Source organism: Callospermophilus lateralis, chromosome 16 (genome assembly GCF_048772815.1).
Source record: "Callospermophilus lateralis isolate mCalLat2 chromosome 16, mCalLat2.hap1, whole genome shotgun sequence".
Taxonomy (NCBI): domain Eukaryota; kingdom Metazoa; phylum Chordata; class Mammalia; order Rodentia; family Sciuridae; genus Callospermophilus; species Callospermophilus lateralis.
Window position 1 is genome coordinate 62,064,168 of NC_135320.1, and position 17,059 is coordinate 62,081,226.

A 17,059-nucleotide genomic window follows, 5' to 3' on the forward strand; every position below is an offset into this window, starting at 1 on the left:
GTTAGAAAACTCTACTAGAAAAAATATTGTGGATTCACAAATTTGAATTTAGGAATGTATTCTCTGAAATTAAGAACATAACAAACTGTCAAAAAAAGCCCTCACATACATTTCAAAAAAAAAAAAAAAATTCACCTGCTGTTTGCTATTTTCACACAGCAATCAACGCCTTAGAGAGAAGATTGTATCTAATAACTATTTGCTCATATAAAATAAGGTATTTACAAAACCAAAGCAAGGAAGAAATTCTTACCACCTTCTTTAGTGCAGAGGCTGACGAGGTTGTGGACCGTGTCCATCAGCTCCAGCTGCTGCTTCTGCAGAACACTGTTGTTGGTGGTAGCTCTGTTCAGCTGTCTCTCCAGCTCCTGGATTATGTAGGTCTGACGAGTAACCAAACCTTGGAGGTTCTCTTTCTCTTCCTTTAAGGTGTCCAACTCCTCCTTATGTTTTCCCTCCATTTCTAAGATTTTATGTTCTAATAAACTACAAGGAAGTGAAAGTTATTTTTTAAATACTATACAAAAATAAACAGTAATTTAACTAATTCCTGAATTTAAGATTAGAAAATTAAACTAGGTATTTCACCATGAAAGTTATTTTTTAAAAGAGGCTCAAGAATCTAGAGAGTTTAAAATAGGAATTGTACATATGACATGTCAAATAAAGAATTATTAAGAATGCCAGATATTGTCAAAGTAATATTTGCTTCCTGAGTCTAATTAATTTCCTGGGGTAGATCTCGTATAACTAGGGTTGCTGATTTAGACTCAGACAATTATAGCCTAGATAAGTTGTAACATAGCTTTCATTAAGGTAATGGTCTAATAGAAACAGGTAAGATGGTTCAGAAAAAATATGAACAAAACATAGAATGTACTTTTTCATTTACTTTTCTTCATTCATTTGGAATTTTGAAACTTTCACATTGATTGAAATTAAATATAATTTAAACTGATTAAATTTCACAGTAGTTTTTGTCGGTGAGGAAAGAGTATATTTGATGTAGAGTCTATAGGACCAGAAAGTTAGCTATCTGAGGTCAAAAATCCTTGGTGTTTTTGATACCAGATCATGTTAACTACTAATTTCTTTCAGGTGAGGCTTAACGACATCACTATGTAAATCAGGAGAGGAAGATTTCTTTAGGCCCCTCAGCATCTTACAAAAGGACTTGGGATGCTTTGTTCAATGTGATGTGATCTTTAACTGAGAAACCTTCCTCCTCTCAAAGCTCTTTAAATGATCCTCTCCTAGTATATTGCACATGAAAGTGACAGAGAATGTAGAAGCCCTCTTGGATCCTAGAAACTGACTTGAGATAAAAAGCATTTAAGCATTTATTTTTTATAGAGTATTCAATATACTTTATTCCTCAGGAGAAAGGATTATTTGATTTTCTCAGTTCTGTTTGCAGAGGGTTCAACCAGTCCTTGGTTTACAAGGTGTTATTCAAATGCAGCATACCAAAATGGGCACTTAATACTCTGAGCAATAGTCATTTCCTTAACTTTCATAAAGAAGACACTAGGGAGTATTTTAAGTTTAATACTTAAATGGTACAATGGAGTGTGTTTGAAGAGTCAAACTTTCCAACTCTGTACTAGGGGGCAAGCTGTAATATCTGGTTATCTTTTATACACATGGAGAAATCATGGCAAGATGTGCTCTTGGATATTAAGATCTTTGCTAAAAAAAAAGAGAAGAACGTGCCAGAAAAAGTTGCTTGTGAAGCTGAGCCGAAGATCCTACCTTCCACCACTTTCCATATAGTGTGTCTAGTTCACACTTGCAGCATTCACATGGAGTCCTATCAGGGGTTGCTCTTGGTGTTTTATGCAAGGTCAGAAAAGGCAAGCTTCTCTTCTGAGTTGCCTTCATTCTACTGGACACCAGCAGAGAAAGGAGCCCTGCCCTTTGCTGACCTTACAGCTAACCCAAATTGGACAGATCTTGGCTGTAGTTGATTGAGGAAAATGTGATGGTCACTTTTATTTTAGAAAACCTTTTTTGGAAATGAAAAACTTCACAAGGAAATCAGAGTAAGATGAAAAACAGGATCTCTAAGGGGTAGTTATGACTCATCCTTTAGTAGTTCCTTCTGTGCCAGTAACTCAGTGCTGTTAGAGATATTTGTAGTAAAAAGAAAGGAAAGAAAAAAAACAACTTCTCTATTATCTCTATTGGTTAACAATGTCCCCCACCTACTGTTAAAGTGTTGAGTGCGTTTGTGGATGGCAAAGGAGGTTTTCTCTATTGTCTGTTGAATGTGGGCTTTCCCCTCTGAGAATTAACCACAACTGATGCCTCAGCTCATTCTCAGTTTGTTTTTTAATTACCTTTGTTTCTATTACTGGAGTAATAATCAGATGCAAAATTATCATATCTAGTGTCACTAACTTATTTTAAAAAATTGTCTTTTATATTCACAGGAGTTAAAGTATCCTATCAGAAAACCTGGGCATTCATTAAAATGATGATCATGTATAGCTCAAAATTTGAAAGTCTTATAAAGCCTTATAAAACTGGATAAAAGTTCTGAATTAACATTGTTATCTGAAATATGATGATCCCTGGCTTCCAGTTTTCCTAATCAGTAGGTAATATATCCTCTTTTATATACATCTTAGGTTTATTAGTTGCTGTGTCAATAGTTACATAAAATATAAAATGACGCTATTCCTGGTCTAAGTATTTTTGGCGAGGAAACCTCAAATTAAAAAAAAAAAAAAAAAGAAACACAAACTATAAGAAGCTTCTTGTTCAGGCATAATACATTTTCTTATATTTTTGCATTAATACATACTTTTGATGTATGCCTTCTGTAAGAAGCATGTACTTAGAGACAGCTGCTATCTGAGATGCCAATAAAGGAGGTAGGGTTTTTTTTTTTTTTTTTTTTTTTTGCTTGTTTTGTTTTATTTTTTAAACTCCCTGAAGATAATCTCTCCATCTAGTTATTTTGGGAACTTGTCTTTCACAATATTTGAGCCTTCCCATCTTTCCCATGTATAAAATCAAAATTTCTTTTATTTTTTATTTTTTGTTTTGTTTTTTAACTTTAATTTGGAAAGACCTGAAAATTAAAAGCTAATCAAAGAAGTCCTGTTATCAAAGGAAGCAGTTCTGGAAACTGACTTGGGGAAGAAAAGACTTGCATTAGCACAATGGAAAGTACACTAATTTTCATAATTTACTAAAGAAACTTCAATGTACCGTGACTACCAGGTATCAAAGGACATCCGCAAAGCCTGATACCTTAGAAGAGATATTCATGTAAGGTGAAGAAGGAATTGTCACAGAAACAAGAAGCTGCTCTGTAGCATGGATATTTCACAGGATTTGGAAACCCAGATTATATGATGACAACCACAAGCACATTGGACACATGTCACATGACAGGCACATTGTTTCCCAAATGGCAGGTCCTACCAGGTAGTTTTCTCTTCTAGTAATTTTCCCATGTCCTTTCTTCATTTGAAACTTTTTAACGACCCTTAATGGTCTCTGACTTTATTCATTAATCTTTTGTGTTAATAATAATTTTCTAGACTTCTTCAGGGAGACTCCTGGCTTCTTGACCCTTCCATTTCCTTTGAGGACTTTCATCGCACTATTTCATCTTCTTTTCATGCCTGGCTTCCAAGACACTCTTCTCTCCTCTTTGATTCTTCTCATCCATTGGTTATTATCTATTTTGGAAGTCAGCCCTTCCTCCTCACCACTTCCAAAACGGTTTGAATCCAAAATTTACTTGCCAGAAAATTTTAACTATCTCTAGTTATCATTACATGTTTGTAATATACCATTATAGTTGTGTAGCATTTAAAAACACCCTTATGTACTTTGATTCTTAAAGCAATAGAGAGATACAGACTAAGTAAATCTTACAAGCCCTAGTATATAGGTAAGAATCTAAATATCCCTAAATCATGCAGGTATTAAGTGTCAGAATCAGGGTAAAACACACGTCTTCTAACTTGTTACACTAGAAATCTGCCCGTGACATATCCCACTGCTTTGAAAGTAAGCACTAAACACTAACTACCGTCTCTTTCTCTCTCTCTCTCTCTCTCTCTCTCTCTCTCTCTCTCTCTCTTCTCTCTCTCTCTCTCTCTCTCTCCTCCCTCACTCCTCCCCCCTCTCTCTTTCTCTCCTATTGAGGACCAAACCTAGAGGGGCCCTACATCCCCACCCCTTTTTCTTTATTTTTTTTTTTAATTTTGAAACAAGATCTTGCTAAGTCACCCAGGCTGGCTTTGAATTTGTTATCCCTCCTGTCTCAGACTCCTGAAGTCTTGGAGATTTCAGGCATGTGCCACCATCTCATCTCTTTCAAATAAAATAATGTAATATGTTTAATGTAATTATGTTCTAACAGAAATCAAAGCATCACCTTGACATTGCCTTCACATTTGCTTCTCTCCATCTAGTTATTTTGGGAATTTGTCTTTCACAATATGTGAACCTCCCCCATCTTTCCCATGTATAAAATAAAAATTTCTTTGTTAAAATAGTTTCAATAATCTGAACTTAGATTTTCATCAGTATTGCTGTACTTTAACACCTCTAACATTAAATTTAATTTTTTTATTCAATGTACTGATCATGTTTCATTTTGACCCTGAAAGTTTTTGTTGATTCTTTATCATTTCTCCTAATGGTGAGTTGGGAGATGCTATATCAGCTTGGCACACAGACCTCTAGATATAGAGTTGATCTTTAAGACAACATTACAGCTCCACGGTCCTAAAATTAGGTAGACAAAGTAGTCACTTTGGCTGATGACTGCCTTCAATAACAATATAAGCTTAGGTTTAAATGCATAACACAAAACTGGGTACTTGCTCCAAACCCTAATGGATCATTTTCTGGAGTGCATTCAGTATATCTTCATTAAGCAAAACAAGAATTCCATTGTCAAGATTTTGAGGAGCCTACATTAAATAAAGATTTTATTAAGATGCATCTTTTAGGATTAGTGTTCTACAGAACAACAATATATGAAGTGTGCACTAAATCTATACAAATTGAGCTAGAAATCCAAAAAGAGAGTTTCTCACAGGATTTTCAGTACTTCCTGTTTCCCATCTTTCTGGAAATACTTTGAGAAGAGACATGCATAGGATTTTGGCACTTGACTTCTAGCTTGAGACAGAGGTGCACTTTAATGAAGAATAAAATAAACAAAATAATCTAGACGTTGAACTTCAGTAAAAGGTTCTAAATGAATGTACACAAAGCCCCATTTGACGTTTTTGGTTGATGTCCCCTCCCCCATTCTGCACCGTCTGTTTTCTACAACATATCTTATTGGAAATACTTTAAATCATTGAACACATCTTGAAACTTTCACAGAAAAATCACTCCCTTTCAAACTGTTTCCCACAATAGAGCTCTTAACATAGCAGCTAATGAATTCATGGGGTGAGAGTCTCCTAAGCTGAGTGTGTAAATATAGCCCCTCCAACAAGAAGGAAGATATTAAAATATAGAAACCTGCTCATTATTTCCTGCCTGAATTTATTTACAAATTTTTCAACTTTTCATTATTTTTTAATATGTATAGTGTTGACATGTGTTGCAGATATGGATTTGTAAAGGGTTTTATTTTTTTCCTGGATAAATTTATTCTTTAAGCTTCTAATTTGAATAGTACATTTTCTTTCAAAATCTGAAATCACTTTTATTCAATAGCAGAGCATAGATGCTATAAGTAAACATTAGCAGATAAAATTTTTAAGGTGTAGGGTAAGTAAGAATAAGTTAAATATGTTGTGAAATCAATAAATCAAGAAAAAAAAAGACTGATAACTTTCATGACATAAAAACATACTTCCATTAAAATATAGGTTGGACAATAAACAATTAACTTGACAAAATAATTGCAACATATAAGACAAAGCTTTAATATTTATTTTAAGAGCTTCTGTGAGTTAATAAAGCAAAGATAAATAATCTAATAGAAAAATGAGAAACCTGTGACTAGAGTAGGCACAGAAAAAATGCAAATGGTTAATAAATATAAAAAGATGCAGGTAGACAAGTTTTGGGAAATTAGAAAGCTATGCTCACTTGGAGAGAACATAAAGTTCATGGATAACTTGTCAATATTTCCAAAACTTTTAAATAATCATATCATGAATTCTAGTTCTAGTAAATTATCTATTTATTAATATAAAATATAATAATTTATCAATTATAGTATATCTACAAAAATGTGTTGCTACTTATTCTTTAAGAAAAACTGAAATAAAACTATATATAGCTATATATGTACTTAAAGTCTATACCCATATACACCCAGCATATAAATATGTACATGTTTTCAATTGTGTATCAGTGTGTATTTGTGTAAATATACAGAGAAATAAGAACACACAATAGATACATATATATTGGTATATTCAAAGAAAATCTGAAAGAATAAATACCAAACTGCTAATCTGTTAATGAAGATTCTCTGCAAGGGGTGGGGGGGGAAGGTGGTTTTAGTGTAGAATTAGCAAGACTTTAACCTGTAATTGAGTGTATGTTTATATAATTTAATGTTTATATTAAATTAGTCTTTTAAAATATTTATCAGAGAGATGTGGTAAAGAGCCATGAGTCTAAAATGGACTGGGCAGATCCTGTCCAGAAGTTAAAAAGTTGGGCTGAATTAGGGAACTTAAGAGTCTGGATTGATAAAGTTGGACACCATGCAGCAGGCCTTTGGGAATGCAGAATTAATGACGTAAACACCATTTTATTTATGAACAATTAATGGATTTATAATATTTAATGTAAAAATATGATTTGTATTTTTCACTAAAAGTATTTTTTGTTTTATTGTGTGAATGTGTGTTTGTGTATATGTATAGATAAAAAGCATTGGTTGTGACAGAACTACTGGGACATTGCTCAGTGAGTTATTCATTTGGCATTCAACAAACACGAGCTACATATGCCATGTGAGGAGAATTGTGCTCAAGAATAGAAAAACTATGTATTATTAATCAGAAGATCACAGTCTAATAGTGTAGCTACAGATGAAATAAACACATGCATACATACACAGAAGCACATATGTGTTGTAAATTCATGATATAAATCAACCAGGGGAAACAAAGGTATGGTGCTATCATAAAAATTGGGATGACTGTCTACCTGGAAGCTACAGAGGACTCTCAGAAGGGGTGACATGTGCCCCAAGTTTTCAAGAATGAACAGGAGTCTGTGAGTTAGATAGTAAATATCAGCCATGCCAGGCAAAGAAAACATCAGCTCTGTTAGAGATAATATCTGTTGAGCAGGACACTGACACACTAACATGATTCAACGCTACTGTGCCTGCAGGCACTGTTCTTAGTGAGTTGCATGCTGTCACTCAATTAATCTTCATATCAGCTCCACACAGCCTTGTTATCATCATCCCTTTATTATAAATTAGTAAATCAAACCATGGAGATTCTAGGTTAACCTGCCCAAAGTCACACAATAATGTATGATGGTTGCAGCAGGAACCCAGGCAGATTAGCCTCAAAGCTCATGCTCTGAGCTATTAGATCATACCTTCCAAAAATTAAGACTAGCAGAAGTAACACTGCAAAATTATCATTATAGCCATCACAGACTTTACCCTGTGTGAAAGAACTTGAACCTTCAGTCAGTTACAGGGAATCATTAGGGGGTTAGAAGGGCCTTAAAAGACAGCAACAGTCTGACTTGCATTTCACAAAGACCTTGGCAGTGTCTGAGTATTAGGTTTGGCTGGCACAAGGCTTGAGACCCAGAGGTCATTGCAATGGCCTAGACAAGAGATAACAGGAGTCTGGTCTAAGATATAGTCAATGGGAATGCAAAGGACAGGATGGATTGAAAAAAGTATTTAAGAGGGGGAATAAATGACAACAGTGATTAGTGAGTTGCAGAGATCAGGGAAAGGGAAAAATGCAGATGACCCTTCAATTTCCAATTTGATCAGAATTCTATTTTCACTCTAAGATCCTGAGGTAATTGAAATTTAAAAGAAGAAAGATGCTATATGCCACTAATTTCATGGCTTAAAATTTTGAGGGCTGGGGTTATAGCTCTGTGGTAGAAAGCTTGCCTAGCCCATGTGAGGCACTGGGTTTGATCCTCAGCACCACGTGAAAATTAATAAATAAAATAAAGGTATTGTGTCCATCTACAACTAAAAATAATTTTTGAAAGGAAAATAGATAATCTTCTTTTCAATAAGCCTATACATGTTCTATTTACAAGGAATGAAATAAAATTTTTAATGAAAATGAAATAAAATTTTTAAAATGCATTTTAAAAAATACTCTTCCTCTATCCCTGCTATCCACAGCAAATATAATTCAACCTAATCTAACGCTAGAACTTAGCAAGGTTTTATTTTAGTATTTTGCAAAGAACTTATCAAATGAAGGAGAGCTTCAATTTAAAAGGCAGTGACATAACTTTTCATTTCTTTAGGCATATGAACAAAGAAAGCACCTCTACTTTATTAGGCCATTTCAGTAATTTGTTTGTAATGCATAATTTGGTCTATTGAAATTGTACAAAACTTCAATCATTTACAATTAATTAACTCAATAATTTCCCATAACTCCAATTGGAAGATAGATGAGGCTTGTCAAAAAAAAGTTCAGTGAATTTCCAATGTAAAATAAATAGTTTATATCTCCTATGCCAATATTAGAAGGACTAAATAATGATGTGTACAGTGGCAGGCCAAAAACAACTGGCCTACCACTTTCTTCAGTTTTATACTTGTTTGTATTAAGAGACTAACTTGACAACCACATCAATTATACTTTATACTGCAAAATGTTGTAAAAATATTTTTATAATAATTAATGCATAAAATTGTCATGGACTTAAACTTTCATTTTGCCATACTTTGACTCTTTGGTCAAGGGCAAGTTATTTGGTCTTGGTGAACTTCAGTTTTTTAATGTGTAAAATGAAAATAATAAAATATACTTTGCAGAATTGGTTAGAGGCTTACCAATATTAAATGAAAAGCACCTGGCTCAGACATTTACATTATAATAAAGAGGTAGGCAGCAGCTAGTATGGCTTGAACTACTTTGGAATTGCCACCATATGTAGAGCTCATTTCACTCTGAGATTTCCCTCATCTTCAACTGCATGTTCAACATAGTTATCAAGAAAACCCATATGCTTCATTTTTTTTTTTTTAATACAGAAGGAGTACTGATTTTCCCTTTCTGTGTACCTTGTTGCAACAAAAAATATTTCTTCTGGAAACTTCTTTTGCCTGTCTGTGGAAAAAGTTGGGATTGTGTATAAGATGTGTACATATCTTGAAACATAGCCAAATGATCCCTCCATTAGACTAAAAGATCCAGTCTCATATTTGGTTCTGTTGAAGGAAATTGCATTTTGATATCTTTCCCTGTACACTTCTTTTTTCCATTGTTTTTAATCAAAAGCAGTGGAGGAATTTAACACTGGAGGAATTTAATAAAAGTTGATAATTATGCATACCAACTTTGTGCTCCTGCCTCCTTATGAGTAGGGTAATTATTAATGTTTTCCATTTATTTGGGTTCTTGGTTGTGTAATTTCAGTTATATAACTGAGTTATATATACTTCCAAATGCCTTTTCCTTGAAGTAAGAACCAAAACCACATTTTGTGATTAGTGTCACATCCAACCAAATAAAAACAATGTTTCCTAAAGAGAGTAAACTGGAAGATTCTCAGAACCACCCCCATTCTATTGGTAATTCTACTACAAACAGTAGAATTAATATTGCTAATCCAGTTCTTGCTTTGTGCTTTTGGCTATCTAGGGGGTAAAGAAGTGAATCTAATGAGGCCAAAAATCCGTTTTCAATCCTACAAGTGAGGCATTTAATTTGTCAGGATGTAAATCAGCAGGAACTCTCAGCATGCTTGTGTAGTGTAATCCTATCCATAAAATATTTCTCCTTGTTCTGCCAAAGAGATGGTGACACTTCTAAGGGCCAACTCACCGCCTTGGCTGAGAAGGCCCCATCATACTCAAAGCTAGTAAGTCACATACCCAGATACAACCCCTAACATTCCTTGGGGAGGAAGAAAAGCTTAATTTAGATAATCCCTTCTGCGAAGTGTATTAGCTGATCCAAACCAGACCTGGCTAACTAAATTCAAGTTGTTACTACTTTTCAGAGATGCTTCAGTGTAGAAATAGTTTCTTCTTGCATTTGGAGAACTACAAGTTATATAAAGAACAGATAGGGATGCTCAATAATTTTTTTAAAAAATACAAACTGCTTTATTCTTGACTTTATGGCCTTCTCTTCACTTGAATGGAAGGAACACTTGATTGCTGTATGAAGCGGTTGGCAGAACTCCTCTTATTCCATTGCACATATGAAAATAAATGGTAACAATAAACAAAATAGGGAAAATTGGCTACATATCACAAATGGATTTTTTGTTGTTGTTGTTTATACAAAGAAAACTCTTTTTAAAAAGTGGTTCAGACAGGAATGGTGGTGCTATCTAGACAACTGAACTCGTGTAGTCCTAGCGGCTCTGGAGGCTGAGGCAAGGAGGATCGCATGTTCAAAGCCAGCCTCAGCAACTTAATGAGGCCCTAAGCAATTCAGTGAGACTCTGTCTCTAAATAAAAATGCAAAATATGGGTAGGGATGTGTCTCCGTGGATGAGTGCCCCTGAGTTCAATCCCCAGTACCAAAAATAAATAAATAAATAAAACAAAATTGGTTCAGGGAAAAATATAATTGGCTTAAGAACAAATATTCCACCAACTCTCCCTTGCACATGTTAGACCCTTCCACAAAAGGACAGAGAACTTTAGAAATTCAAGCAAGGCCAAGAGGTAAAACACCCTCAAAGCCACCTATAAGATAATATCATGTTTGAGGAGTTCAGAGTCAAAAAAGAAGCAAGTGTGGAAAAGGATATAAGACATGTCTTGTATTAAAATTAAAGTCTAGACACCTGAACTCCTTGTGCAATGCATACATATATTATTAGAAAAAGAAATTGTCATGATCTTGAAAAATTATCATGAGTAATAAATGATAGAATTTGCATATAAAAGGAAACTTGAGTTTTCAATATGAATTAGAATTTAATTAGGGAGAAAAATGTCTTCAGCAGAAGGCATGTGTGTGTGCTTGGGGTCAGGAATCAGAGTCTCTGTGAGGCTATAGCACAAGGAGAAGGTCTTGAATTTGACCAGAGGATATTCTTTTGAGAGTTCATCCTGATTCCCTTTTACTGCAAGAACCGAAAGAACAACTTTTAATCAGTTTGCCTTTAAAACATTATATGTTTCCTAGTGAAAATCCCACAATAGGAAACAATACCAGATATCAGCTCAGAAATCATACTGGGAAGGCAAAATATCCAAGAATTTAGGTAGAAGTGATTTTTTTAAAAAAGAAAAAAAAAACTGAATATGAGACGAGAAAAGAAAAGAGAAAGAGATGGACAGACAGACCTTAGTATAATTGTTACTTAAGGATGGCATTTGTTTTTATAGTTAAGGATCAGACCCTTCAAGGTTACTTATTGAATTTATGAGATCCTGTCAGTTAAAGTGCCAGACACAAACCAAGAGATAATGCACACATGAATACGGGAAGCATCAACGGATATGAGATCATGCTGGCAACTTTTTAAAAGATAAATCATAGGTGGCAACACACCTACTGAGAGATGGGTTAAAACCACCCTGGGTTACACCTATAAAACAAAATATCACACAGCTATTAAGAATGATAGTAGAGGGACATTTTGTTGATATTAAAAGATATCTATCTCCAAAGAAAGCAGACTGAAAAGGGGTGTACTGTATGATACAACCTTTTGTGAAGAATATATTCATATTTGCTATTCAGAAAAAGATTCATCTCTACATGTTGGAACTATAGCTTTTAATTTTCCTTTATTTATTTTCTCCTTTTGCTACAAAAAATGTGTGTCATTTCTATAATCCTCAAACAAATAATGACTCAAAAACTAAAATTGCCATTGTTCTATGTATTCAAGATCCCTGGAAAAAGCTTTCCCAAAAGATTTTGAAGTGTCTGAATGTATATAGGGTTCATTTTAGCAACAAGAGTAAAGCACAGGTTAGGGACTCTAAATCAAGGGGTGGCTGAAGTAAAGTAGGCCTGTCACATGCATGCATAGAACTGGTTATGTAAGACTACAGTAGGATGAGTGGTATTTTTCAACAGGATTTCAATTCCAGAATATTTCATCAGGCAGCCAGTTCAGGGTCAAGTCCTGTCAAGTTTATTTATAGTTATACAGTTTACCCCATGACAGTGCACAGGATAAATAAATATATAACTTAGAAATACAAGTCATAGCACATGAGTGACCCCTTTCTGATTCTAAACTTACAGCCAGGTTTATTTTTTCCATGCAAAAGTTTAATTGTAATTGTTGGCATTATGGTCTACTTTTAGCATGAAGTGGCAAAATTTTTTTAGGTTGTAGATAACCTGAAGCCATATGTGAAAGTGGAAAGAGAAGGATTATAGCAAAGAACCCCTGATTGCATTCCCAGCTCTGCCATAGGCTAGCTCGGTGACCTTGGACAGGTCATTTTCTCTGAGTCTCATTCCTTTACCTGTGATGTAAGAGGAGAAACAGCAGACCTTTTAGGTTCCTCCCTCATTTGGAACATGGTAACTCTGGTTCCACTAACGCAATGTTATTTTACTAATTTCTATCAGTACAATTTTCTTTAAAGCACTATAATGCAAAACGGCTAAAACTCAACTTCTAGTGGTCCAAATAAAAGGAAATGCAATTAAATGCGAGATACTCATCCTTAAAAATTCACTGTTTTTATTAAATTGTGTTACCAATTGTTAATGACTTTAAGTCTTGATAGCACCAAGTCCCATTCCACTTATCTGAAATGATGTATAATTCATAAAACACAAAGCTGGGATAACATCTATAAATCTAACAAACATTTATTTATTATGTCTAAGAACATGGTTTTAAATGGGAAAAAACTCTTGATTACATTTATTAGCAAATAATATTCTTTAAAAATATGAATTTTTTTCTCCCTCTAGTGCAAGATCTCTGATTTTGATAATCTTCTTACTTTGCAAAAACTTAAGAGTGGGTTGAATGATAATTTGAGAGGCTCTATTCTCTTCTCTATGGTTATTAACTTTGATTCTGCAGGAAAGTGTCAATATTTTGTGTCTAGGAATTTAGTTATAGAATCAAATAAATAGTAGATGTTCTTGTAGATTTGAATAACCAAACATTAGATAAATTAATGCTAAATGTTATAAAAAGTATTGCAAAAACGTGAATATGTAAACACTGATCACATTGTTGACATATTTACTGCATTTGTCTCAAACTCTGTGCATTTCATGTTTAAAATTAATTTCTTTTGAACCACTGCAATCTTCATTTTCTTTTTGAGTAAGCAGAGAGGTGGAAGATAAAAAACTGCATACGTAAATATTTTTGGAAAGGAATAGTCCTCACCTGTTTTTTTCATGAATCTTTAGAATTTCATTTGTTTGTTGAAGAAGTTGCTTCTCTAATTTGTATGTTGATAACGAATTCTCCAACAGTTGAATTTCAAGCCGAGAAGTTTGATTTAGTACCTTAAGATAAAAGAAAAACATTTCAAACTTCAATCACAAAGTAAACAGCAGAAAAAAATTGATTTTTTGAGTTTTTTCTTAAGTAATATTTCTTCAAGAATAATTAATCATATGGTGTATATTCTATCAGTTACTGCTTTATATGTTTCTCATGCACACAATATTTTTGTGATTGAGATTGCAGTTAAGTGAGGACATTGAGTTGTTTAATTTGTTTTCAGATTTCAATTTTTGTGTCCTGAAACCATAGTAGAGGATACTCAAATGGAGTTGCTTTCCGTATTTTATCTCCAACATTTGCAAATGCAAAGTGGGTATTAGCACAAGGTTTTAGACACTGTGGATAATTTAGACTAACTAATAGGCATGTAAAACAGACCTTCCTAAACTTATCACCTTACAAAAACCAAATAGATATGCTATAACCTTGACACAGTTTAAACAGATTCATAACCACAGACTTCTTGAACACCCATTATGACAGGTCATGCCAAGCCTTCTAAATGTCATATCGCTTTCTAGATGTGGCTGCCAGTTAAAAGAGGAATTGTCATTGTCACCTATGGTAGAGGAAACTGAGGTTCAGAGAGAGCCCCAAATTCACGGAAGAACCAAGGGAATAGCTGAGGTTCAAACCAAAAGTCTGACTTGATTTATTGCTCTACACAGAAAACGAAGGAGAAGGAGAATCAAACCATTTGCACCCTTAATTTTGGGAGATGAGTGATCAGGGATTCAGATTGTACTAGAGACAGATTGTCTTTATCCTTTCAACTCCACTACATTGGTGGATCCTCCAGAATCTCTAAGTACTAACCTCCTTTTGGATCACAAAGACCCATGCTGCCAGTCAGATGTTAATATGACCTGAATCTGTGAGCCATGTACCCAAACCTCTTCTTCTCCAGGTAAAGAACACACACCACAGTTCCAGAAGATGCCTTCAAACTGTGTCACTGTTCTGCTCCTTCTTCTGCCTCAACCCTCCCTGCCCTTCCCTCCTTACCAGAGGAATAAAGGGAAAGAAAGAAGGAAAATTAGTTTAAAAAGCTCCCTACATAATTTAAAATCATTGATAGTATCACACTTCCCTTGTGTCTACTTATTAAAAGAGACTGAAAAACTTTTGCAAGGTCAGTATTAATGTAAAGAACCTTCCTCTAAAAAGGACACTTTTAGAATGTTCCTTTCTCATGGCAGATGTAAATCTGGCATTATTTCAGATGTTCACAGAAAGTCTTTTCACATATACTGTGATTGGGCTGTAGGGTGTTGAAAGGGAGAGGGAAGTATCTGCAGGTGGGCAAGTAGGAATTAGGATGAGGAGAGAGGCAACTTTAAAAGCAATGGAAATAAGTGAAAAAAATAAAACAAAACACAACCCTGGGAAATCCATATAAGCGATGTTTTAAATGCACCATTTAAAAAATATCCATATATATGTGTAAAACCCACATTGAAGAGAATATTATTTTTAAATAAAGATAGGATCTCTCCCTGCACATACATGATTCAGTTTCCCTTGGTTTCATTGGCCTTACTATAGTTCAAGCCTTGCAAGGCATGTGGTGATGGGATGGGGTTGGGGAGAGAGTTGGGCACAAAACAGTGAGATGAGACACGTGTACTTTAAAAAGTGTAAGTTGTTATGATTCATTTATATATTAACTTGTTATTGATATGGTTCTAAAAGCCAATCTTAAAATTATTACTAATATCATATTTTGTTTGTAAAAAAAAAAAATTCTAAAATACTCCACAATTTTCTATTTTGTATCATTTCATTTAAGGAAAAACAATGTAGAAGATAGAGTTAGGACCCACTCGGGAAAACTTGGTAGAGAATGTAAAGACTGAGGATACAAGGATGCAACTGTCAATTAATAAACATATTTTTATCCAGTTAAGCTTTTTGTTTCTTTGTTTACTGAATGACAGTTTATGAAACAGTGAAACCCTGGTATCTTGTGGTGAACAGTGCTCGGCACAGAGAAGACTCTTGGGACTTGTTCATGAATGAAAGGTACACGGTGTGACTGAATCAGGCACATCACAGACAGTTAAACAAAAGCCATTTTCTATTTTATTCACTGCATTCTCTGATCACACTTCCTGACATCCTCAAACACCAAAATGTTTTATTTTACAAAGGGCAGTTCTTCTCCACTTTCAGTGAGACCAGAATGGATCCATATGAAAGGGACACTGAAGCTGCCGTATCTGACTCTGGAGACCACTACAACTCCTAATCTGCCTTCCTGCTTCTTTGCCCACTTCTAGTCCATTCCCACAGAGCAGCCACAGGGCTCTTTTTAAAAACATGCATCAGATCAAGTCACCTCCTGTGTTCAATGTACCAGTGGCTTCCCTTTGCAATTAGTCACATTCCAAAGTCCTCAGCCTGGCCTATGAGGCCCTGGGATTGGGACCCCGCGTACTTCCCACATCTCACTTCCTGCCACTCTCCTCCTTGTTTATCACACTCCAGCTCCACACTCCTGTCACCTCAGCATGCCAAATTCATTGCCCCTGCAGGGACTTTGCACCTATAGCTTTCTCTACCTGGAATTCCCACACCCAGGTATCTTTTTTTCATTTGATTCTTCTTGGCCATGCTCTGTACAGTAACTCCCTCCACCCCTCCCCGCCCCTCACTGTTCATCAGGTCGCTGTGTTTTATTTTCCTTATGGAATCATCACTATCACAAATAATCTTGCTCATTCATTCATTTGCTGCCTTTTTTAGTACCAGGGATTGAACCCAGGGGCGTTTAACCACTGACCAATGAGCCACATCCCCAGCCCTTTTTATTTTTTTATTTATTTTTTTTTATTTTGAGACAAAGTCTCCCTAAGTCCTTTAGGGCCTCACTAAGTTGCTGAGACTGCCCTTGAGCTTTTGATCCTCCTGTCTCAGCCTCCAGAGCCAGTGGGATTGCAGGTGTGCACCACCACACCTGTGTCCCCTTAATATTTTTAAGAGTGTCTCCAGCCTTTAAATTAACATTGCCATTGAAAGAAAGGTAGAGATTGAGGGAGAATACAGAGCATGAAAGGAAGTCTCTTTGAACAGCACATTAACTTTGAAATTGGCCGCACTTATAGGCTCTTATTTGCTTTTAATTATGTTTCTTAAACAAAAAATGTAACATAAAATATGATGGTTGGCAGAGTTAGATTTTTCCAGCAGAGTGAAAGCTGACAATGAAGGAAATGAAGGGCTCTAAAATCACCCTTTGCCAAACTGATGAAGTGACTTTTTGGTCACTGATGGGCAATGCCATGAAGAATCATACAACAAGGTTATTTGTTAATTTCCTCAGGGAAAGTGAACCATCAGGGTAGAGTGACAGGGAGGTTACTCCCCTGACGAAGTTCATCCTCTGCATCACTGAGGGTGTAGCAGGCTGGCTTTCCTGCCTCCTGAGGAGAGGCAA

The 17,059-nt window shown here is 35.1% G+C and overlaps 1 protein-coding gene across 3 annotated transcripts in view; it reads right to left on the reverse strand.

The window, feature by feature from the left end:
- The window catches only part of Angpt1 (angiopoietin 1), a 225,511-nt gene that overhangs the window by 74,448 nt on the left and 134,004 nt on the right, over window positions 1-17,059 (reverse strand). For 2 of the 3 annotated variants that reach the window (XM_076835896.2, XM_076835898.1), the window contains exons 3-4: window positions 13,501-13,622; window positions 254-486 (exon numbers count right to left, since the gene is read on the reverse strand). In XM_076835896.2, the coding sequence (XP_076692011.1) occupies window positions 254-486; window positions 13,501-13,622 (355 nt within the window). The remainder of the gene's footprint in view (window positions 1-253; window positions 487-13,500; window positions 13,623-17,059) is intronic. The other variant, XM_076835897.2, reaches the window with a different exon arrangement.